This window comes from Ptychodera flava, chromosome 21, assembly GCF_041260155.1.
Source record: "Ptychodera flava strain L36383 chromosome 21, AS_Pfla_20210202, whole genome shotgun sequence".
In the NCBI taxonomy this organism is placed as follows: Eukaryota; Metazoa; Hemichordata; class Enteropneusta; family Ptychoderidae; genus Ptychodera; species Ptychodera flava.
The window spans coordinates 29,886,757-29,911,155 of record NC_091948.1 but is presented as its reverse complement, the minus strand read 5'-3'; the positions used below and the strand labels follow the sequence as shown (position 1 = coordinate 29,911,155).

General features: G+C 37.5%; 2 protein-coding genes across 2 annotated transcripts; both read right to left on the bottom strand.

Moving 5' to 3' along the window:
• Positions 1–5,174: 5,174 nt before the first annotated feature.
• LOC139120952 (enolase-phosphatase E1-like) lies at positions 5,175–8,640 on the bottom strand. The gene is made up of 3 exons (XM_070685540.1): positions 7,450–8,640; positions 6,349–7,363; positions 5,175–5,290 (listed from the first exon to the last, which is right to left on the bottom strand). The coding sequence occupies exons 1-3, from the start codon at positions 8,638–8,640 to the stop codon at positions 5,175–5,177; spliced, it is 2,322 nt and encodes a 773-aa protein (XP_070541641.1).
• Positions 6,935–24,269, bottom strand: LOC139121980 (HAUS augmin-like complex subunit 6). Its single transcript, XM_070687316.1, has 17 exons — positions 24,229–24,269; positions 23,783–24,094; positions 20,264–20,359; positions 19,501–19,582; positions 18,773–18,902; positions 17,882–18,053; positions 17,181–17,379; positions 16,780–16,953; positions 16,330–16,432; positions 15,550–15,640; positions 14,217–14,334; positions 12,070–12,193; positions 11,515–11,638; positions 10,784–10,964; positions 10,213–10,368; positions 9,829–9,900; positions 6,935–8,972 (listed from the first exon to the last, which is right to left on the bottom strand). Exons 2-17 carry the CDS (start codon positions 23,917–23,919, stop codon positions 8,910–8,912), a joined length of 2,022 nt encoding a protein of 673 aa, XP_070543417.1. The 5' UTR covers positions 23,920–24,094; positions 24,229–24,269; the 3' UTR covers positions 6,935–8,909.
• Positions 24,270–24,399: the final 130 nt, after the last annotated feature.

Here is a 24,399-nt window from a genome sequence, read left to right as displayed (position 1 = left end):
CTATTACTGACGAACATAAAATACATGTTCCTCATCTAGTGTTTATGCATGATGTTACTTTGTATTCCAACAGAATTTTGACAAATGGACTATTTCTGTTGGAACAAGTCATTGTCAAGACATAGTCCCCACTTGTAATAGGAGTATTAGTCTTGATGGGGCAGGGAAATGTGGTCATTAAGAAGTATCACTGGAGCGTATATGTTGAGATCTATGGGCACATTGGTCTATGTCGTTGTTCCCAATTTGAAACACATGAGGCATGTCTAAGTTATGGTTCTAAATCGGGAAAAAAGATCAGACCTCTAGCTGTATCGGCCAGCCAAGAAATACATATGCGCATAATAATGAGGTACAAGATGTGACATCTTAAGGAGGGTATAGAAGTTGTGGTTACTGAGTTATGCATATATATGTATAATCAAGGTCAAATGGTCATAAGATCATGTGACACTTTGAAAAAAAATTGTATTGCTAATTAATCCCTATATGCCAAAAATCAGACCTCTAGCTCTATTCCCTTGCCCAGAATTAGATGTGTGCATAATTAATGAGGTAAAGCGTGTGTTGTCATAACGTCTCCCAACCTACTAAATATAAAGGACATAGCACTTGTGGTTACGTATTTATCTACATAAACGTATACTTCAGGTCAAAGGTCATCGAGGTCACACGACATTTGGTCAAAAATTTCTATCCTATAGTTATCCCTATATACAAAAAATCAGACATCCAGCTCTATGGGTTTGCTAAGAATTAGATATACGCATAATTAATGAGGTAAAGTATGAAGCATCATAAGGTCTCCCATCATACCATATATGAAGGGTGTACCACTTGTGGTTACTGAGTTATGGACAAATATGTATATTTGAGGTCAAAGGTCACCGAGGTCATGTGACATTTTGTAAAAAAAATTATGTTGCTAAGTTATCCCTATATACCAAAAATCAGACCTCTAGCTCTATTGATTCGCTCAAAATTAGATATGTGCATAATTAATGAGGTACAATATGTGGCGTCATAAGGTGTCCCATCATGCCATATATGAAGGGTGTAGCACTTGTGGTTACTGAGTTATGGACAAATATGTATATTTGAGGTCAAAGGTCACCAAGGTCACATGACATTTTGTGAAAAAAATTGTAGTGCTAAGTTATCCCTATATACCAAAAATCAGACCTCTAGCTCTATTGGCTCGCTCAAAATTAGATATGTGCATAATTAATGAGCTACAATATGTGGCGTCATAAGCTGTCCCATCATACCATATATGGTGTAGCACTTGTGGTTACTGAGTTATGGACAAATATGTATATTTGAGGTCAAAGGTCACCCAGTCACATGACATTTTGTCAAAAAAATTGTAGTGCTAAGTCATCCCTATATACCAAAAATCAGACCTCTAGCTCTATTGGTCCGCTCAAAATTAGATATGCACATAATTAATGAGGTACATATATGGCGTCATAAAGTGTCCCATCATACCAAATATGAAGAGTGTAGCACTTGTGGTTACTGAGTTATGCACAAATATGTATATTTGAGGTCAAAGGTCATTGAGTCACTTGACATTTTGTCAAAAAAATTGTAGTGCTAAGTTATCCCTATATACCAAAAATCAGACCTCTAGCTCTATTGGCTTGCTCAAAATTAGATAATGCATAATTAACGAGGTACAATATGTGGCGTCATAAGCTGTCCCATCATACCATACATGAAGGGTGTAGCACTTGTGGTTACTGAGTTATGGACAAATATGTATATTTGAGGTCAAAGGTCACTGAGGTCACGTGACATTTCAAAAAAAAAAAGATATTGCTAAGTCATCCCTATATACCAAAATCAGACCCCTAGCTCTATTGGCTTGCTCAAAATTAGATATGCACATAATTAATGAGGTACAATATGTGGTGTCATAAGCTGTCCCATCATACCATATATGAAGGGTGTAGCACTTGTGGTTACTGAGTTATGGACAAATATATATATTTGAGGTCAAAGGTCACCAAGGTCACGTGACATTTTGTCAAAATATCTGAGATATCTGCGTGAACGGATGGACTCACGGATGGACTCACGGATGGACATGACCCAATCTATAAGCCCCCTGGACTTCATCCGTGGGGACTAAAAACTGTGTCACTGCATCCTTTTTGCAATATGAATACGATGAGAAACTAAATTTTTATTTTTCTTGGCCTTATACATGGGAGTCTATGGACTGCCTTATACATGGGAGTCTATGGACTGCCTTATACATGGGAGTCTATGGAGACTGCCTTATACATGGGAGTCTATGGACTGCCTTATACATGGGAGTCTATGGACTGCCTTATACATGGGAGTCTATGGACTGCCTTATACATGGGAGTCTATGGACTGCCTTATACATGGGAGTCTATGGAGGTGAAAACTAAAAAGTCCTCTAACACGGCCAAATTTGATCGCATTGTGAAACAAATCGACGTGCATCTGTATGGGGTAGGGTACTATCCTTGTGCAAAGTTTGAAAGAAATTGACCTGAGCATGTCTGAGATATCTGCGTGAACGGACGGACGCACGGACGCACACACGGACGCACACACGCACGGACATGACCAAACCTATAAGTCCCCCCGGACGGTGTCCGTGGGGACTAAAAAACGCATTGTTGTAGTCATGCATTTAAGGTAGAATGTGCCTTGAGGTCAATTTCTACAATTCTTTTCTGGTCTTCCACTTGTGGGGACTCATTTTAAAGCCCTTGGAGAAAGATAAATTTTTACCACCTTAGTTTTTCGAAAATCAAAAATTTAATAGTCCCCCATAGACTTAACACAGGAATGGCGACCATTTTGAATTTCAAATATCGCAAAATGTTGGGTGATTTGTTTCGCTAGTTCCAAACTGTGCACAGTGATTTTTATTGTTGATTTGGTAAGAGAATGGTTGAAAGTTTCATTAAGGAAAGTGTGAGCCAAAGTTTAAGTCTTTCACATTAGAGGCACATACTACCCTAAGGGTTTGCACTGCCATCAAACAAGGGATAGTGCTTGACATGATGCATCGTGGTAGTTTATAGTTAACATAAACCTGAAATGTTTTTATTCTGATGTTTCTTTCCACAGGAAGTGAAAACATACATTTTGGAGAAATTAGTGTCAGTGAGCAAAGGATGTGCAGATAGCTGTGTTGATGGATGTCAGACGTTTCTTGGAACGGGACCATGTACATACTGTTGTCATGACGACCTGTGCAATACTGCATGCACATCAACACCAATAATGTTAGTGATTCTGGCTGCAGCACTCATAGGCATCATTATCACAAATTTTTACCATTATTGATGATTTTCATTTGTTTAATATTTAAGAAAATAAACTGATCAATCAGAATGCAAGGTGCAATTTATTTATTTGATATACAAGCTGCATAAGGCACAGCATTTCAAACAAGAAAGCAGTACAAACCAATAATGAGGCATTTGATGAAGAATATATATTTACAGTATAGCCTAGTTTTTTCTAAAAAATGCAGTAACTTTATTGTATATAACACAAAAACTAAAACATTTCAAATATCAGTGCACTAAAGGAGATAATCTCAGAAGTTCACATATCAATGTCAAATTTCTTGTGGCCATAGTAAAATTGATCTCTCAGTTGTCATTGCATTGTATCTAATTTCAACATTCTTTCCTGTGACCTATTTCTCTACAGTAATTACTACTTTTTTATCTGTAATCACTATATGATTCTGTAACTTGGATTGTTGCTCTCGAAATGCATATGAATCGCTTATTCACTGAAAAATATTTATTGAACACTCCATGCTCATGATTAGCAGCTGTTGCACTAAGAACGCAATACTGAGTGATATTGTAATTTTGAAACTCCTTCAATGTACATAATTCAAGTTAACATACCGATCACAATAAATGATGCCAGATTAAAGAAAACTTCTCAGTACAAAGAACTTGAACAACAAGGTACAGGAATTCTACTCTACGTGTAAAAATTGATAAGAAAAAAGTTTTTATGATCCATAAATGCTACTGATAGTTCTGAAGAAATGATTTAAAAGAGCAACATTTTGAAATGTCACTACTGATGGAGTTGTAAGAGGGATTCTATACTTCCCGGTACAGTAATTAAGTAATTTTTATCCTGTAGATAACACACAGAACACAAGTAAGTATCTACATTAAAATTTGAAACATCTCTTTCTCTTCTCATATGGTCAGATAATAAATTTTATGGAAAAAATGCAGTAATTAGAGTTTATACTTAATTGATGTTCTTCACATTTCACATGATATTCAAAGATTTCAAAACAGTCGGGGTACTAGTATTTTACTGAAACTCAACAAGATACATTTGTATACTTTGACCAATATCGTTTGAATTAGAGATTATACAGTAGGTGTAATGTTAGCAACTTATATTAAATTGATAATTGATCTTCAATGCCTTTGGAATCAAAAGGAAGTGTTTGCTGTATAAAAGTTCACAAGCTTAAAAAATCCATGACACGCAAAGCTTCTTGGGCTAAATCAACAGACAATATCACAACTGTGCTTCGGTATCTATTACATAATTAGCCATATGAAAACTATTACTCAATGATCTGTGGTTTAAAATTTCTTGTTATCATGGAATGTACAGAAGTTGTGGCAACTGTACTTTCTAACCTGACAATTTAACATTAAATCTTGACTGAGTGAACATATGACAAGCCTGTTTACATACTTTAACACACATGCAAACCTGTGTGAATATGTCCCAAAGTATACTTGACATTTGGTACGCACTGTCACACTACAGTGGAAATTACCATCAAACCTTCCCTTTCACTCATGTTTCTTTCACTGAAACATAAAAAAATGCATATATTCAGCTATCTTTGATTTAATAAGATCAATTTGAGAACAACTTGTAGTTGAAGTATTGGTATTACAATTACACTAAAATTTGCATCTAACAACATGCAAACTAAAACTTTATATGTAATTATGTGATCAATGGTTTGTACTTTGAAAATCTGTCAATAATTTGGAAAATCTTACATTCAGTACTGTTTGTAAAAACACTGTCATTACTGAAGTATTTGTGAATCAGTTTTGTTTGTGGTTGTTGTTGTTGGCCAAACGATGAATACTTCTCCCACTCAACTTCATAAACGTTAAATATACCTAGAGTTCATCCATTTCAGGGATCTGCTGTTGATCTGTAGGACTGCCAATGTCTCTGGTTGGTGCTTTGTCTTCAGCTGAGAGTGGTGATGGTGGTATAAGCACAGACTCATCTCCTAAACAAAATAAACATATGAATAAACTAATAATTGTGACAATTCTTGAAATCGATTTCAGTTTGGCCACCAATGTTTATCAGTGCTCTATGCACAGCTTCAGTATCTTAAATTCTGAAAGGCTTTTCTATTGACATTTGATTTTGTTTTATCATATAATAATGGAAATTATTCTCTACAATACAGAAATAATCATTCTCATTATCAGGTTGACTACATAGCACCAAGATATCCATCATAGACACTTTATTTTAATCAGTGAAGTGAGCATAGAACTGAAATGCATGTTCATTTTCCACTAACAAGACAAAAACTATTAAAAAGCAGATTGACAAGTATTATTTATTGTTCAAACCAGCCATATGTCATAATATTGCTGCTATGATGGTAGAAAACATCAGGTTTATTTTATTTAGTGATCAACATTATTGAAAAGGGCAAAACTAATCTGATTTGTACAATACATTTTTTGTGAGACAAAGAAATGTGATCTTTTCTGGTAGATTTGAGTGTGCATCTTTATATGTTATTCTGTTTACACGCCTTAAAATAACATGTAATTGGTCAGGACCTTTCTAATTTTTAAGTGGGTGCTACCCATTAAAATCACCAAACTGGCAAAATCATGAGTGATTTTGAAAATGTAAATAAAAAATTTAGGGTTGATGAGTTTTAAATAGGGTAGATGACTTAAATGGAAACATAAATATTTTGTATTTTCCTCAATGATTATGTTATTTTTAATTCCTTACACTAACAGGAGGAGTAACAATGCAAATTGCACATTGATCTCACTGAACTGTTTTGCTTAAACTAGTTAACATACGAGGTTAATGGTTGTGAAGCCCAAACAATATTTCCAGTGAAACTGTACAGGATTGTTTTGATATCACAATAGAACTTAAGAAACATTGCTCAACTTAATATCCATGACAAAACAATTTACACTCTATGCAGATAGATATATTACCCCTAGCTGTGATAGAAATTTCAAATGTAAAATAAACCGTATCATTTGCGTGACCCTAAGTATAGGAAAACAAAATATTCAGACTCACCAAGTCCAAATATATCAATTTCAGCTTTCTTGTCAGTCTGCTTTTCTGCAGATTCATAGGAATGAAGGTCAGAGGTCAAAGGTGACATTGGAATTGATTCATGCGGTGGGGTCATTGAGTCATCCAGCAGAGCCGGTGAAACAGGCTTTGTACTTGTCTCCTTTTGTAATGAAGAATCATATTCAGAGGAGTGTTTGATCAGGTCATCTTGGTTTATGGGAGATTTTTGATCTGATGGTGATACAGATCTACTTGAATGAAGAGATCCTTGCTTCATGGCCGATTCTTCTCCCTGTGGCAAATGAGGAGACCCGTGACTTCCTGCCTGGCTAGTGTCTATGGACAATTCTTTTTCAGTTGTCTCTTCCAAAAGTTTTAAGGGCTCTTTATCTGGTGAAGTTTTATCAATTGATCCAAAATGTCCTGAATCTTGTTTGTCCTCGGATGATATCTCATGATCAGATGAAGAGGATCTAGATATTCTGTCTATCTGTTTATCATCTTGTTTTTCCAGACTACTCTCTTTCACTGACCCATCCGAGAAGCTTTGTTCGGGAGATGTTGAATGGCTGGAATGTACTGACACCTTAGTTTGGCCTGTCACTGGTGAAGATCCTTCAGTTGTAGGTCGGGCAGACTCATTGGAAAATTCGCCTTCTCCTGGAGACCTTGGTGAGTCAGGTTGGCTCAACTGTGGTGATTTTTGTTTTGTTTCAACTTCCGCTGATGATTCTGTGCCTGTTGGTGTTTCAGGCTGGCTTTCATGTTCTGACCCTTCCTTGCTGGATGTCTGTCGCTGTGTAGTCAGTAATTCAGTCCTTGGAGACTGCAGTGGGCTAACCTCAGGAGACAGCTTATCTTTATGTGACTGCTTCCCACGGCTGACAGATATCTCTCCAGTTGGACTCTGTCTGGATGAGTGCTGTGAATGAACTGATCCTTCCTGACTTTGATAGTTTTCCTCAGGTGTTGGCGGTGGTGATTTTGGAGACTGTGAATGGCTTGATGTAGATTTCTGTTTAGCAGATGAGTGGCTAGATGTTGATGATGAGGAAGAGGAAGATGATGAGGATGATGTAGATGACTTTTCTGACGGAGTACGCTCTGCTGAGGCTGAGTCACTGTCATGTTTAGCCTCTCTATCAGTTCTTGTGTTTCTTCTATGGTTGGGGTATGTGATTTCTCCATGACAGGTTCTTGCCGCCCAGTTGATTCCTCCTGTTCAAGTCTTGGTGGAGATGACTGCTCCGATGGTGTCTGGCGTGGTGACTGGTCTTTACTACCAGGGGGTGTCATGGTCACTTCAGTTGCAACGCCCCTACCCTTGCTGGCAGTCATGTGAGCTGACATAAGGGACATATGCGCCCTCTGTAACTTTGGTGTTTGTGTCGGTGTCCCGACAGGAGATACATCCACCAAGGTGATAGGTATGTCTGATATTCCGATCATCGGTGAACCAACTTGACTGCCCTCTGAGAGCTCAGCATCAGAGTCATCCAAATCTAGAGTGAAAACTTCCCTCATTTCACTTTTAGATTTAGGTTGAGGAGATTTTGTCAGATAAATGTCATTAATCACAGGTGCTGCTTTAGATTGTCCAACTGGTGCCTCATCCAGAGGTGATGATGCTGACTCAATGCGTAATTTCTGAGAGAATGCCTCTGCAAGACTTGCATTGGGATCGCGGCCAGCTCCCTCCTTCTGTGCTGCTTGGACTTTCAGTTTGTTTAATCTTTCCAACAACTCTCTTGTAATGCTGTCACTGTCTCTGACTTTGTGCCCGCTTTCCGGAACTTCTGGAGTTTTCTGTGACAAGGAATCAGAATCTTTGTGTTGATCACCAGGCTCTGAGAAAGTGACACTTTTCTGTGAGCCACTGCTTATGCTTCTTTCTCTCACTTCTTCATCATTTGTCATTACATCATCAACTGCAACCTGTTGGACATCCTCGTCCATTTTCTCCCTCTTGGCTTCCATAACTGATGACGGTTGTTCATCCATCATTGGCGGCGACAGCGGAGTGATGGGCATTGTAATGGCTGCCAGTTCCTCCACATTCAAACTGCTGTGAGGTGGCGTCTGCAGCCTTTCACCATGATCTGACTCTGGAACACGTCTTGTTCTTGACCTGAGTGGAAGTTGCGGAGTCTTGCTGAGGAACATTTCGTCAGTCTTGATCTGCTGCAATCCTTCAATACTCTCCTCCAGCTCCCCTCTCTCTGGAATCTCCTCCTCTTCCTCCTCCTCACCCATTGAATCCTCACTCTGGTTCAGATTCAAGTGCATCTCCATTTTGGCTTCAACTTTGTCTCCTATTACACTATCTGAGTCTGAGAAGAAAGTCCTGTCTTTACCTGGGAATGGTTTACTAGTCACAGTCTCTGTAGGAGCTATCCCAGCATCTGGCCTTAGTTGTTCATTGTCTTCATCTATTTCATTTTCTTCATCTACTGTTGATTGCCTCTCCTCTTCCTCTTCCACATCTTCTTGGATGTCTTCGATGAACAACTGTTTGCTTGGAATAGAAATTGGCTCATCTTTCTTTCTTGAAACATGCGATGTCACTTTCTCAGATGACGTTGGAGTCCGGGATAGTTTATCCTTTGATTCAAAAGCCTCCAGCCCTGCAAAACAGGTGACATGGTACAATAAATTAAACAGTTCAACCTCTATCCACATAATTTACAATGACAAAATTGGAAACACCTCAACAACTCTGAGAATAACAATAGCACATAACTATCATGAATACAGATGATATAAACTATTTGGTAATGGATCTTGTATATTGGTGGTACAGTACATGTCTGCATGTTATCAATTTTGAAAAAAAAAATGCTGTCAGCAAAGATGACATTGTACGCTGAAATATACCAAGTAACATGTCTTGTGAAAGCAGTATTACCTGTTAAAGAACTACATTTTATGCAGAGTAGTTGTGTTTGTTTGTATTGTTTGTTTTTTGTATATAGAAAATTTGCCATGCCTCAACCGCTGTCAAAAGAACACCTGAAAAAAAATCATGTTTGGACCCAGTTCCTTCAATTTTTTTCTACCCCTAAATAATTGAAGGGTCACCCTATACCGTGCACAGGATGTAGCACATAAATTATGATTGTCACTTTCCTGATAACAGCTCCATGCACTATGCAGCACAGGCTGAGCACAAAGTTGATGCTATGCTGTATGACCTTTGAACTGAGGACGGACGTAAGCTGACAGACAGCAAAAGCTGAAAATTATACAGGAGTAGTTTAACCTTGGTACTTGGGCCCAGATTGACTTTAATAGCTTGCTCAGTACGGTAGTACCTTGGACGTAAAATGTCAAGTTGATGTACATGAAAATGTCAAAGAGAACAGCTGTCTTGTTATGTCAGCGAGAATTTGTCAAGACATGATAATGATAATTTGTTCATTAACAGAATGGCAACTCATCGACACAGAGCTACAAGACTCAGAGTTGAGATATCACACTTACCAAGTGACTGTAATGGCTCTTTATGGCTAACAGGTCATCTTCAACACCATCTCCTGTTATGGCACTTGCAATCTAAGATGAATGTCAAAAAATGCAAAACTGTGTGTTAAGATAATATTTGGATAAATTGGAATATAAAAAGTACGTCTGTGTGGGTGGGAATTACATGGAGATCACACAACTAGAAAAATGCACATTCAAAAAAGCAATATTTGAATGTTTCCTACCAAATAAAGCATTCTAGAAATATTTCTTGATCAGTAATGTTAAGACTGGAAAAACATTTGGTCAAAAATTTGATGCAATAGTGGTCAGTTACACTGTCTAGGTTTCAATCACATACATGACAGTTTACTTAAGAAGCATTTAGAAATATTCACTGACCTGATCAGCCAAAATATCATGAGCACTTGGTGTTGCCTGATGTCTTTGGTAAGACGATGTGTCTGGATCAGCTTGCTGTTCATCCATCAGACTCAGAGCTGGCTTGTACCGTGTAGATGGTGTGGCTGTCTTTTTAGATCTCACTGGTGTCCATTTCTGGTGATCAGGATAAGACAAAATATCTTTCTGAGACTTGTTAAAAGGTATAGAGTACTTTCTGGGATATAAAACTGATAGAATATAGCACACAAGTTTAAGTGTGTGTGTCGTCATTCATCTTTGATTGCAAAGTGCTGTAGCTGGGGATAGACTAGAAGATGACCTGTTAGCCATAACTAAAAAATGTTTTTCTTGGCCTGTACTTGATGAGAAAAATGAATAAACGAATCCTTTTATGTAAGAAATTGGAAATGTGAAAATTTACAGCTGAGAGATATCGCTGAATATTTTTTGATCCAATAATGTAATCACTGATGTTAGATTCAGAATCAAGTATAAGGCATCTAAAGAAATTCACTACTAAGTATGCCAAATGATGTGTGTCCACCTAGAAACCTTGAACAAACCATACCTGGTCTTGGCTTGTTTGTGGTTGTGTAGTAAATGTCTCTTGAGGGGCAACTTTAGTCGGCACTTCTACTTTACTTCCTCCAATGGTGTCTGGTCTTTGAATTTTCATGCTACCTTTTTGAGCCTGTCTACCAGTCATCGATGTTTTCACTGATGATGTTGGTCTTGGCAGCTTTGATTCTCTGTAAAATCATGCATGTCCAGTCATGTGATAAATGGGAATGTTGACGTGTCCAATCATGTGAAAAATGGGAATGTTGAGTTGAATTTTGTATAAGGTATATAACAAAATGTGATTCAGGATATTCTTCTCTCAGGATATCTATTACCGGTACATCCCATTCATTTCAAAGCTAAAAACTACACAATTAAAAATATTAATGCTACTGTTTGTCATGAAAAAATAAATTTATAGAATAAAGTGGTTATAAAACTAATATCTGTGTATGTACAGTGATCGTACATAATGGCACTTGTGTTTTACTTTAGTGATATTTGATTTGTGATACCTGGTGGTTGTCAGTTGTAATTAATTCGAACGATAAAAATGCTAATTTACATGTGTTTTTGACACTGTAAAGTTCATTTTCAAGATCTGTGAAGATCTGTGATTCTCTGGACAAACAAAGGCAAACACATGACAATCAAAATAAGTGTAGTAGTTCACAATAAATTTATTGATCTTTCCAGACATAAAGTTCAAAAACAGATCTCACTGTTTTGGACACCTACCCTTTCAGTTGTTCACGCAGTTCCTTCCTAGTACTGACTGGTGTACCTTGAACCAACCCAGCTCTTCTCATGGCCATCTTTGTTATTCTTTCATCAAGCTTGGCCACAGCTTCTGGAGTATCCACTGACACAGAAATCATATTTCTAATTTTTAATGCCAACAATGCAACATCAATGTATTCATGGGTGAAAGAGCACCATACATTTTTGCTCTACCAAGTGTCCTTTCATTGTTCTAACAGGCCACATATCACCCATATACTTGAATGATATAATGTTGGACCGGCAAAGTATACTTTAGGACCACTGATATTACATTGATATTGTTCTGTGAACTACCTAATACTGAACATATTTGCTCACCCCATTTAAGAGAGAAATTGGCACGAAATTTTTTTGCAAGTTCTGTGAGATATCATCATGTGTCATGCAATGAAAAGACTTCCAGAATCCATCAACAATCTATTCAGGGGAAATTCACTCTAAATATCACTTTTGCCCTTTCTTTTCAGTTTTAGAAATTCCACTAAATAGCACAGGGAGTCAAACACTTACCCATTTCTGGTGCCCCTGACATGCTCCATGCTTCCCTAAGATGAGGAGGTGTTTCAATGTCGGCATCTGGTTCCAATGAGTACACTGAGGGAGGTGTTGGTGGTATCAACCACAGCCCGTCAGACTGAGAAAGTACAATCCGTAATAGTAATGTCATCAATGAACTGAACTTCACCATTGCCAGGTTCATTTAGTCTGGATATCTGCTTGGTTGCAGGCCAAAGGTTTAAAATTGTTGAAATGTTTGAGCAAGGCAAAGAAAGTGTACTGTAAGGTAGCATGTGCCTCAAAATTGAATGACTTAAGTTACGCTTCTTCAAGGAAACCCTTAACCATCCTCTTTCAAAATCATGAGTTAAATTAGGGGTCACAACCAAATTTTGGTACTGCGGAAACAAATATGCTTTGCTTTGTGATTAATCTGGTATTCAGTTGCCCTTTCAATGATATTCAGACTGAAGACTGACATTTTATTATATTCCATGATTTGGATTGCAGTCATAACACAATAAATTTTGCATATCATGCATTGTGAATATTTACACTGAGTGACATCTCAATGAACTGTTGTAGAAAAGACTTACATACCATACATCAAAGGCACCTTTAAAACTCAGCAATGTTCAAAAAGTATTTTGAAGATGGAATAAGATTAACCCTTCTTTCAAGTTATATTTCTGACAATATAATTCTAATTAATTGTTCTGTGTAGACATAAAGTCAAGCAAACTCTGCTTCATATTAATCCTTATTTTTTTCTCAGTTCAGGTTTTGCTGACTTCAAACAGAGGACAGCACAGGATGCCAGATAGGTACAGATGTATGTCAAAGATGCTTTTATTTCTGATCAAATATTGAAGTATATTAATTTCCTCAGACTATCATTAGAAATTATTAGAATAATTTTAGTAGGGGGAGATGCTGGTTACTGTCAAATAACAACACGAGACAAGAATTTTACTTAAAGCCAAATATTCTTTATTAAGTCTTTATCTGATGTTTTTAGAGTGCTGTACTCAAAACGTTACAACTGAACTTTTGAAGCAACGCTATCTTCTATTAATATCTCTTCAGAGCTAGAAAATTCATGGCAGTCATGAAATGAAATGTTAAATATGTACATGATGTATATCAATATCTGTCAATCAAACGGATGAGAAAATAGTATATGTGCCGTCATGCCTGATGAAAATGTCTACTACTGTAGCTAAAGAACTGGCTGCACACAAACTTATTAAATAAAATTGGATTCTGTAGAATTTGTGAACTTTGCATAATAGCACATACTGAACTCCATGTAGATGTAACTCTAATTCTTAACATTAGAAAGCCTCTTTCTAATGTGAAATCTTCCTAATGAGGAGAGCAGTAATGATGGATCAGTGAATACACCTCAGCTTATGGGAGTTTGCCAAACCAATTACACAAGTGTGACAACATTTGGATCAATTTCAGTGACTTTACTCTGGGTGAAACAAGTAAATGTAAATGATGTGTTTATCTTATATTTCATACCCTAAATCATCATTTACAGAGAGAAACTTTGTATCTAAATCTCCTTTAAGTATGAAAAGTAGTTGGTTGAACAGGAGTGAGTGGAAGAAATATGTGGCAACAGGTGAAGTCTCTCTAAAGATTAAATAAATAACTTCATAAGGATAAAAACAGCTCTGTTTACATTCTCTCTAAAACACATGCTTCTCAACAACTTTGCAGTAATAATTGACTGGCAAGACGGAGTAAACATAACTACCTCTACGATGGCTGCCTTTTGTATGGGATCTTTATTGACTAGGAACACCAGCAGAAGTCTTATATCAGGAAAAACACCTAACGTCTCTCATTTTTTCCTCCGCAACACCCTTTAGACACTTAATTTCACAATATTGATCAAGGTCTTTCTCTACAACATTTTACTCAACTGTTCAAATCATTGTTGTCTAGGAGGAACTTTCTGGTTCTAAAATTCTCCATCTCCAAACTCAAACTACTAACGTAAGTCTTTTTATCTACCACTTATATTTGACAGTGCTGCTTACTCTGTGCATGTGACAACGGCTTTTATGGATAGCTTGTAAACTACTTTGATTTCACTGTTGTGATGCTAGGTTGAATGGACTTGTTTGTTAATTAACTTGAAAACTTACAGATTTATCTGTAGGTTGTGTTTGTTTTGAGAAGACGACATCTTCAGCGTCAAGCTCTGCTATTAAGTTGTCTATAGACTCTTTTAATTCTGGGACCATCTCACTGGCAAGTTTGGATCTGAGAAGACAAAAATTGGTGATTCATGAAAAAACATCAATGTGTCCCACATTCAAAAAAGTTCTCTATTCATTAAACAACAGTCATTAGAATATTAATGTCTACAAACACTTGTACGGTGAATTTAATCCACATGCATCTGTCATGACAAATTTTGATCACTAGACTGAAAATTAAAAGTAGCATTGCTTTTTTGTTGATTTTTTTATAAAGTATAGGATAAAGCCCAAGTACGAGGGCTCTTCTGGTATATAAAGTCCAACCCAACGATAAAATGTCGAGGCCACAGGCCGAGACATTTTATCGTAGGTTGGACTTTATATACCAGAAGAGCCGAGTACGAGGGTTTTATCTGACTTAAAAACTATCGCCCCTAACTGATATATTTTCGTTTTCAATGTGTTTACGTCAACCGTCCCCTTTGTCAATGTAACATGTTTAGGATATGAATTAAAACTTTCATTTGTGAAATAGCCTTCCAATGTAATGGAACATCCTATAAATGCCCTAGGGCACATTATATAAATGCCCTAGGGCACACCAGATTTTGTGTTGCAGCTGGTTTCCGCTGTGTTACCAAATTTGAATATTAAAACGTACCAGATGTCTACATAATATGACATGTTCACTTTTGATTGGACAGTACTTACTACGGCGCTGTCATTCGTTTCTGGAATTTGGTGACCAAGGCTTTACCAGTAAATAAAACACCCTGAATTGAGCACTCTGATTGGTCAATCAACAGTAGATAGTTTTTAATCTCGTTTTAAGACTTTCTGATTTTGACAGGATGCACTACGATGTTTTATCTTGTCTGATTGATACTATTCTACTGGGTCCGGTAGAAGCAAGGCATTACACTCTGTCACAGCATACACTCACTGGGTCTGGAACGCCTTCATACTCCCTAGCTCAGATTACAAATGTGTCATGACAAATGTTTGATCTTCATAACTTGAAATTCAGTGGGCCATAAAAAAATATTTCTCTGCAAATGTCATTACTTTGTCAATTTTTGTGATATTTGTGAATAAATACAATTTCAAACATCAACCACTGGTATTCAAGTTCACTTGTTTGAATGATATTAAAAACGACAATGGAACTTTAATATATACACCTGATATAATACTGTGGAACTTTTTCTTCATTAGAGTAGGCAGACTCACACCAACAAATGATAGTTGTGATAAATGTGAACAACAGTAGACATACCTGAGTGCTTGCATATTTGCAAGATGTGCATGATGAGTGTGGACATCACTGGCTATCTTAGGAGTCATCTTTTCAAACCTAGGTAGTCTTGCTGTGAGTAAAATTAGACAATATCACTTAGAGACTCTTACTTAATAAAAGTATACAGCACTTCATCTTTTACCTTTAACCCCGACATAGTAATAGATATCTATAAATTCATGGGATAAATTATCTTCACTGAGGGGAAACTAAACTTGTGCGCTTTGATAATTTTTCCTCTTTTTCCGATTTTATTCATTAACACAAGTTTGTAGTTATTTATTCTTAGTCAATTTTTATGAAACAGATTATGACATCTGGTAGGTTGACTTGCCAAACATTTATAACTGATATTAAATTGTACATTCTGAAAATATCATCTTTTACAATATTCCTGGCAAATGCCCTGTGAAAATGACCATTAGTTAACCCTTTGCACCCTGACCCCCTGGTACTCTATGATGTCATCGGACATTATGTCCGAGCCGGGTTCAATCGTGGTATATATCATGGCAAATAAAAAACAACTGTATGATAAGTTGAACAAAAATAAAGAAATTTGCATTTTTTTTTGAGTTTTGGTCACCAGGAATACCTGCTATAAACTGAAAGGTGGGACAAGGCATTCAGGTTCTCTGGCAAACCTTTATCTTTAAAAAAGACCTTCTTCTTGGTTGATATCAATATAGGTGTTTTAACATCCATTGGTACAAGTAGATAATTTTCTGTGTAGCCCATGAATAAAATAGATATACTCACTCTGATGAAGCTTTTCTAGATACAGATGCAAGGACAGGTTGGAAAGATGTAGTAAACTCAACAGATTCAGTTTTCCACCTTCATAAGTGTTTCCTACATTTCTCTGTCAAGAAAATATGATTGTCATTTTTAACAAGAACAAGAAACGGAAATGTTTACATGTACTGCATGAACAAATATGATAACTTCTGACAAACCATAAACTGTAACTCCCATTAAACATGATTCTCCTGAGTTTGTAAATCAATTTTCAGCAAGTAAAAGAAAACAAATCTCTTTGATGTTCTGAAACTGAGTTTTGTGATCTGATCACTTTGCCAAAAGGCTTAACCAAAGAGATTACAAGAGAGCTCCTCTGTGAAGATTTAATTACCATGCCTTGATATAAAATCAGCTTTCAATTTATACTTTTCCATTATTCCCAGAAGCAAGAACAAAATTACTACTTACTCTTTGTATTTGTCTTTCACATTCACTTAATAACATTGCTGGAACTTGGACATGGATGTCGTTTGCATCTATTTTGTATCTATTGGCTAATCCACCCAGCACAGAGTCCAGGATTTCTCTATGTTGTGAATGACTTTTGTGGAAATCTTCAAGACTTGACCACAGACCTCTAACCTGGAAAACACAAAACAATAAAATTCAATTTTTTTCTAGTTTTACAGAGACAAAAACTGGACCTTGAGTCATATTTACAACATTTCATACTCTTCTATATGTACGATGATAAATGTTGAAACATGAACGTATTATAAGTTAAACTGACGCGTATTTTACAAGGATTCTCCTAGACACTATACATGCTATACAGTTTGTTTCATATTCCTTATTTCATTAATTTCTACCTTTTGTACTTTCTGTGCGCGTTTAATAGCTTGTACTTCCATTTCACCATCAAATCTTCCTCCAGTTTTCCTTTTCATTGGCAGAGGACTACCTCCAGTCTTTCCATTCAGTTCCTGATTTCTCCTCCACCGCTCTTCTACCCTCCTTTCTAATTCACGGATTTCTTTCTTCAATGCTCTGTGTTGCTTGGTCAACCCACTGAAAGAAAAATGACAAAACTTGATCCATATTGTTTTGATTTTGGACATACGAACTTCCTGCATTAGGGAACAATAGACGGTATCGTCATTGCTGATAACTACTTCTTGGTAAACAGTTTCACCTTGGTTTGTCAAACTGCAAATGAGCTGAACATGAGTCAGGGGTAAGTGAAATCTATGCAGTATAAGGTGGTACGTGGGCCAACATTAAAGTGAGTTCTGTAGTCTTGCAGTCTGGTTTGCTAGTCCCTTTGTGTATTACAGTATACTTGTTTTCAGAACCAGTGAAATGGCAAAGTCACCAGTCTGACAACACACTTGGGGGTCAAGGGCCTGCAACCAGTGGATTTGTTTATCCCTGCGTGTACCATGGTGTGAAATTTTTGTTTCCATCTAACTAGCAGTAGCAATGCCTGTGCCACTTTATACTTATTTCAATACATACCTTATTCTTTTGAGTCGATTATTAAACTCTGAAAATTGTCTTGCCCGAAACTTACTGTGATATTTCCTGCCATTCTTTGTGTAGGATGCCATTGTATTGTGTTGCTTCCAGAAATTTCTTCCTTTGACTAATTGTGGCAGATCTCTCCGCTTTAGCCATGACGGGTCCCAGGTGGATGATTGAAGGCATCAATTTGGGATGTTGCAGGAATTCCCGTCCTTTCACTCCTGTCAATATATATGTAAGGTTGGATCAGTGACTTCATATGTGATACATAATATCTAAACCTTGTATTTGTCGCATTCACTTATAGGACTGGAGTGAACCTGCCAGTATGACCGAGTTATTTAAGTTGTCATAAACAAAGTATATCATCAAGGAAATCAGCAATAGAAAACTTAATGAGAGTGTCAATTAGTTTTCAAAGATTTTGTTTCTGGGCAGAAAATTTGAATTGTACAATACACCAAAGTATTAGCAGTGACCGTAGTTCATAATATTCTTTGAAAAATTCTTAGATCGTGTTGAGGAGAGAACGGCGTGCCATCTTAATTAAGTAGCTCATGATTCCATCTCACATGAGATGCCATTACCAGTACTTTTGTAGGCAGGCACTGTAAGGTAAGTACGGTGGCACCTTTTAAATACCATTGTTCTGAATTCACACAATATAATTTTGAACTGTATATGGAAATTGACATGTGTAAGTAGAGAACTCCCTGTTATGGTTGCTTTGGGGAAAGGGATTCTTTGATCATATTCATAAGAAAACCATAAAATAGCACCAGAAAATTATTTAAGTTCTACTGAGAATAATAATACTTGGTGTAGGGACTATGTCATTTAAGATTACTTCTTTCTGAAAGGCGTACACTGACCACAAAAAACAGCAGAGTTGCTACAGCCTTTAAATGACAGAAGGAATATTTAGATTTGTTGTACATACCATGCTCTTCTATGATGGCTTTCTTGCATACATAAGTGGAAAAATGCAACATTAAATTGTAAAATTTATCTCCACCAGGAGATAAAAACATGGATGGTACAATCCTTGGAAGATTAGCTTCTGCTTTCTCCTGCAATGTCAATAAAAGTAGTCTTAGTGTATCACTTTGTGTGGACAACTTTGACTTTGTGACATTATATGACCATTTCAATTTTACAGTAAAACCTGTCCGGTAAGGACACTTCTGGCCAGGGCAATGCCCTTAACAAAGCACGTCCCTGACAGAAACTGTATTCAAGTTGTCATTCTAGTATTGAAAAAATTATCCTCGCGACAATTTTGATTGTAGAGGTGACAATGAGGACATGTTGCACTGTATTGGTTTGGTTTTATTTTATGTTTCAGGTAATCACAATGTTAATTATAACTTATGAATCCATGTTCCTGTATTATATTTTAACCAAAGTGTAACATAAAATTGAAGAGTAAAACATGTTAAAAAGCTACCAGCTATTCAGAATTCATGAGTCAATCTTGCCACAGGTAAACAAAATCTTACTACCATGACTGCATATATTTTCATTGAGAATTGTCTACCTCAACAATCAAGTTGCAGGACATTCAGTGATTTCATAGGACTTTGCACTTTTACACTGTCTTCTTGATTTGAAGGTATTACACTAGGATGTTACACACTCGTGGTATGGTGGTCATAACTTGATACTTACTGCAGCAATGTGCGTCAACCAATTGTTGACATTTTTTCGAAAGAGCTGTTCTTGTTTTTTGTCTGTCACTGGCCAACAGTCCCTGGAAACATAACAGATTTATAATGATCTCAACAGAAGGGAGAAACGGAAGTGATATGCAATGGCCTTGCAGGCTCCACTTTAGGAACTTTGTGAAATAGCATCTCTCTTTAATACGTGTTCTTGTGGGAATAAACTTTATTGATTTCCATTCGTCTTATCTGTACCTTGTATCCAATAAAAAAACTCTACTGTATTTCTAGCTGTTAACATTACGCCAGAGTAAGTAAATTCTTTGTTTTGTGTCCATCGATAAAGTTCTGAAAGGTACAATCACAGTCCTGCGGTACAATGTAGGTAGGTAAGTGTTTAAAAAAAAAAATTTAACACAAAATCAATTTGCCCGTACTTGACAGTTTTCTCACAAAACCTGCTCATTCCTGCAACTGTATGCTTGCTATACAATTTTTACTTCACCGTATGGTTCGATGCATGGTTGTAATATACCCGCTGTAAGGAAGGATTTTGTTGCAATGTACATCATGTCTTTCCAAAATATCATTAGTAATGGAAAATTCTGCAAGAAACATTTTCCTTTCGCCTGAAAAACTCTGAAACTTAAATTGCAAAATATAGAATTTACTTAGTCTGGCATAATGAGATTTTTCTTGAAAAATAGACTATTCAAGATATGTTATTTAGGTTGTTTCACAAAATACCATTAATGTGTTTCATCACTTACCTAAACTGTTCTTTTGCCATTACTGGATCCAGCTTTTTAAATAGGAAATGCATGACAACTTCAAATGCTTTCTTGTTGGGAACTTTAAACATATCACTGTGAAATAAAGAAGGTCATTGATATTATTGACCAACAACTATACCATGCATATTTTGTAGATAAATAAAACAATATGAACAAGTAAACACTCAGCCAGAGTGCAATGTGTGCAATTAACCCTTTTCCTGCCAAGTCGGTGAAAATCCGCTTGAAATTCGGTGTAGCCAGAATCTAAGCACTGGTGACCGTTATTCTCCCAACCCGGTGGAAATCGGGCCCTTTTTGGGTACCCCCTTTCCTGCCAAGTCGACGGCACTACGTTTTGCTATCCCCTGTGCGTTTAGGGGTCATCCGAGGAGAGGTTTTCTGACAAGGAACGCCTTTTCCCCTCGAAAAGGGTTCGCAGGGAGTCGATAGACAGGGAAAGGTGCAGAAACCTGTCCGCCAGTCCCCCACACCGAGGGGGGCTGGTTTTTTTTTACCGCTTTTTAGCGGACTTGGCAGGATAGCATGGTGACGTTTTCTGGCGGAGTTGGACGTACTTGGCTGCCTGGCACTATAGAGATTGCTGCCGAACTTGACCAACTCGGCAATGCTAATCTAGAAGGCTACCTCTTGTAAACGACTTGGCAGATATGCCGATGGTGCGAGACGAAAGTCACTTATTCAGTTGTGCGTGACTGAAAATGAGAACGTATTTTTGACGGGACGGCTCGACTTGTTCCTCCGATGGAACGGATATGAACGACTTGGAAATACCATTACAAACTGGTGTCCGACGTATTAAGCTGGGCTTCAGCTCTGCAAGTTCAAGCCAGGCAACGTCCTTCACTGCCTTGGCCGTGCCATTCAATGGACGTAGCTTGGATTTTTATTTATTCCATCGTCCGAAGTATTGGCTCTGGTTTGCAGGCAAACGTATCCTCTTGCCGACGCATTGGTAACTACGTACGCTGTTTGCGTACAGAGAATTCATAAGGTCAATAAGGTCAATGTGTAGTCTGCTACGGGGATACTGCCTGCATTTAGCAGGGACTGCTTTTGTTATGCAAACCAGCTAGCAGTACAATATGGCTGCCAGGCATGTGGACACGTCGATGGCTAGAACAATGGAAGCATATTGCGTTGCACCCGTGCATCGCAAAAGTGAACTGAAGACTTGGGTGTAGTGACTGGTTATCACTGGTTAGCTGCAGCCCAAGCCATGTCGGTACAAACCCGTACCTGACTGAGGACCACTCGATTAAGTCAGTAATGAACGGTAACACTCGTAAACCAACTCCCAACTGAGCTGGCTAAACTACGTCGAGCTGTGCTTCTATGGCTCAGCCATGTCGTTAATACAACGGCAAAAACGTAGTTTTTTTGCTACACTGCCAAGTCGTTGAAGGTACGTATTCAATTGACCCTACCCTGGGGAAACAGGACAGGTTTGCCGGTGCTGCTGCACCCCTAGCACGACCCTCAGGGTCTCTGACTAACAGACGAGTGAGGTGATGTTTGTGCCTAGCGGACGTGCGTAATACTGAAGGAATTTATTTCCGAAAAAATAAACATGAAACGGCAATAAAATGATGCACTCCCAGGGGCAAACAAAGCCGGTGACCTCAATTTTTTTCTGCAGTAACCCTTGAGCTCCTTCCCCTGTCTACGGGCATGTAGAAATTATCGAAATCTAACACGTATAAGTACGGCTAAAACAACCCTGAAAATGGGCGATTTCTGCCAAAATGCCTGGCAGGATAACATGCAGGAGAGCCAATCTTTTACAGGCACATATTATGGGGCGGTTTTCTACTGACTTGGCAAAATAACGGACAAGGGCGCTCGGCAGGAAAAGGGTTAATCTGAGTATTCTATTATGGAAATCCTTGAATTGTTGTCACTATTTTGGATATCCTTCATGGCACTCATAAATTCTGTTCAATTTTTAATTTTAAATATTAGACCTTAAAAGGGGGGGGGGGACAATAATGACAGGTTTCCCTGTACTTTTATTATTTCATTTTGATCATTACCAATCGAAAAAGAGTGAATGTCACCCTATGTTGACAAAATGGTACCTCTGGATTGCAGGTTCATGGTTACTTTGTTCAAAAGCCATGTCGTCCCATACCCATACTATTTTGTCCTAAAACTTTCATCAACTTTCATCATCCATTTTGACTACTTCCTGACAAAGCCTCTCCATATGTTTGTCAACTGTACTTTTCAAGCACCCGTTTATGTTGACTTTTTCCATCCTCCAAAGTACAAAAGCCCTTCTCAAGAAGCCATCAAATTATTAATGAAATAAAATGTTTAATGGACATTGTTGTTTGCAGCTGAATGATGTACTGCTAGCAAAATGTAACAATCGCATCGATCAGCTGATCCCATGCAGCTAGCTGCAACAGGTCTTGAGGTTGATGTCCATATTCATTAAATATTCTGTCTCCTGTGTGCCTGGCATTTCACATGTTTCAGGTTTTTGAATGACATGATATTGAAAGTTGATGTTTCCAGCTTGATGTAAACATTAGGGATGCAATTACTTTTCATTTCCTTTGAAAATACATTGTTTTTTATTTCAAAATTGAACCATGAATGTACTGCTCAATTTTTTTGTATTGACCGTGTGTGTACAGTGCAGTGTGCAATATTTTCTTTTATATCCGTTTTCTACGTCTATAATTTCACTGGCACTGCCAAAACTGTAAACTGTAAAGCTATAGCAATAATGTTCCCCTTCCCAGCAAATAATGGACTAAAGCAAACTTTGCACTTCATAATGTACCTGGATTTGCCTCGCGCATTATGCCGTGCAAAGTTTGCTTTCATCCATTGTGGGCAGGGAGGGGTACATTATTGCTTTTAATAAGCATATGAAATTTATCCTTGTCTTGGTAAAAGTGTGGCTGACAGCCCTCGTGTGCAACATCAGAAATACGACATGTTCTTGTGAAAGAACAACCCTAAGTAACCTATATTCTTACCCATACCCAACACACAGGTTTTTCATTGAATGGGCTACATATTAAAATAACTTTGTAAGATGCTAGAACTGGTAACAGCAACTCTGTGAGTACAAAATAGTAGTGTGGGACGAGATGTCACTTTGGACAAAATGGCTCAGGATGGCACATACCAACAGTACAGAGAGGTTTTGGAACAAGTCGGTTTAAGCATTTGGGTATAACTGGTCGTTTTGCCTATGGCATAAGCTATTGAGTGTAATTCATGGGAAAATACTAGACCCCTAAAAATTATTGTTTTTCATAATATCAAGTATTAACAAGTATCCCTCCATTTAGGTGTCAATATTAAAATAGTGGTCACATTAAGTTAAAATCACAAAAAACGCAATAGATGTCGAATAGTAATTCGTCTCATGCATCTAGTGACCTCTGCAGTAATTGTAGCCCTGTGGCTGTGCGATGGCTTATTTCGTGTTGGCAATTATTGCAGCTAGTTCATGGTTATACCATGGAGGTAACGCACCTTGTGAATTGGACCCTGTATTTCGCCTCTTCTCTTGCAGGCTCAAATCCCAGTAACATCAGATTGGTGAAAAACACCTCCTTCGTCGCCCGACGAGCGTTCAAATGACGCTTTACTTCCCTCGACGAAGTATTCATGTTAGATGTCTTTCTAATTTCCTCACAGTTTGTAGCACTAGGTTTCGATGATCATGCGGTCAAAATCCGTACGATCAGTATCAGACAAGTCAAAACACGAGTCTTCGATTCGAAGTGGTACAGTGTCAGTAGCTAACAGTAGGGGACATGTCAAAGTTTAAAAAAGAAAGCCCATCTACAAATCGGGGAAAATTACAATCAATTTAAAAAGTGAAAACGGTTAATTTATCGATATATCTCTGTCCACGAGCAAATCACCCGGTGAAGCAAAGATAACCGTAAGAAAATATGAAGGAGACTGAAGTTTACCAGTAGTTTGCGCCATCTTGAATCTCCTCGCCAAGTAGTGCATTATGGGAAAATGAAAAGTTCAAGATTGCTTTGCTAATTCTCTAAACGATCAAAAACTAAAAGACAACTAAGATATAAAAAAAGAAACGAAAAATAAAAATCTTAGCAAACTGAGCAAACATTTACGAT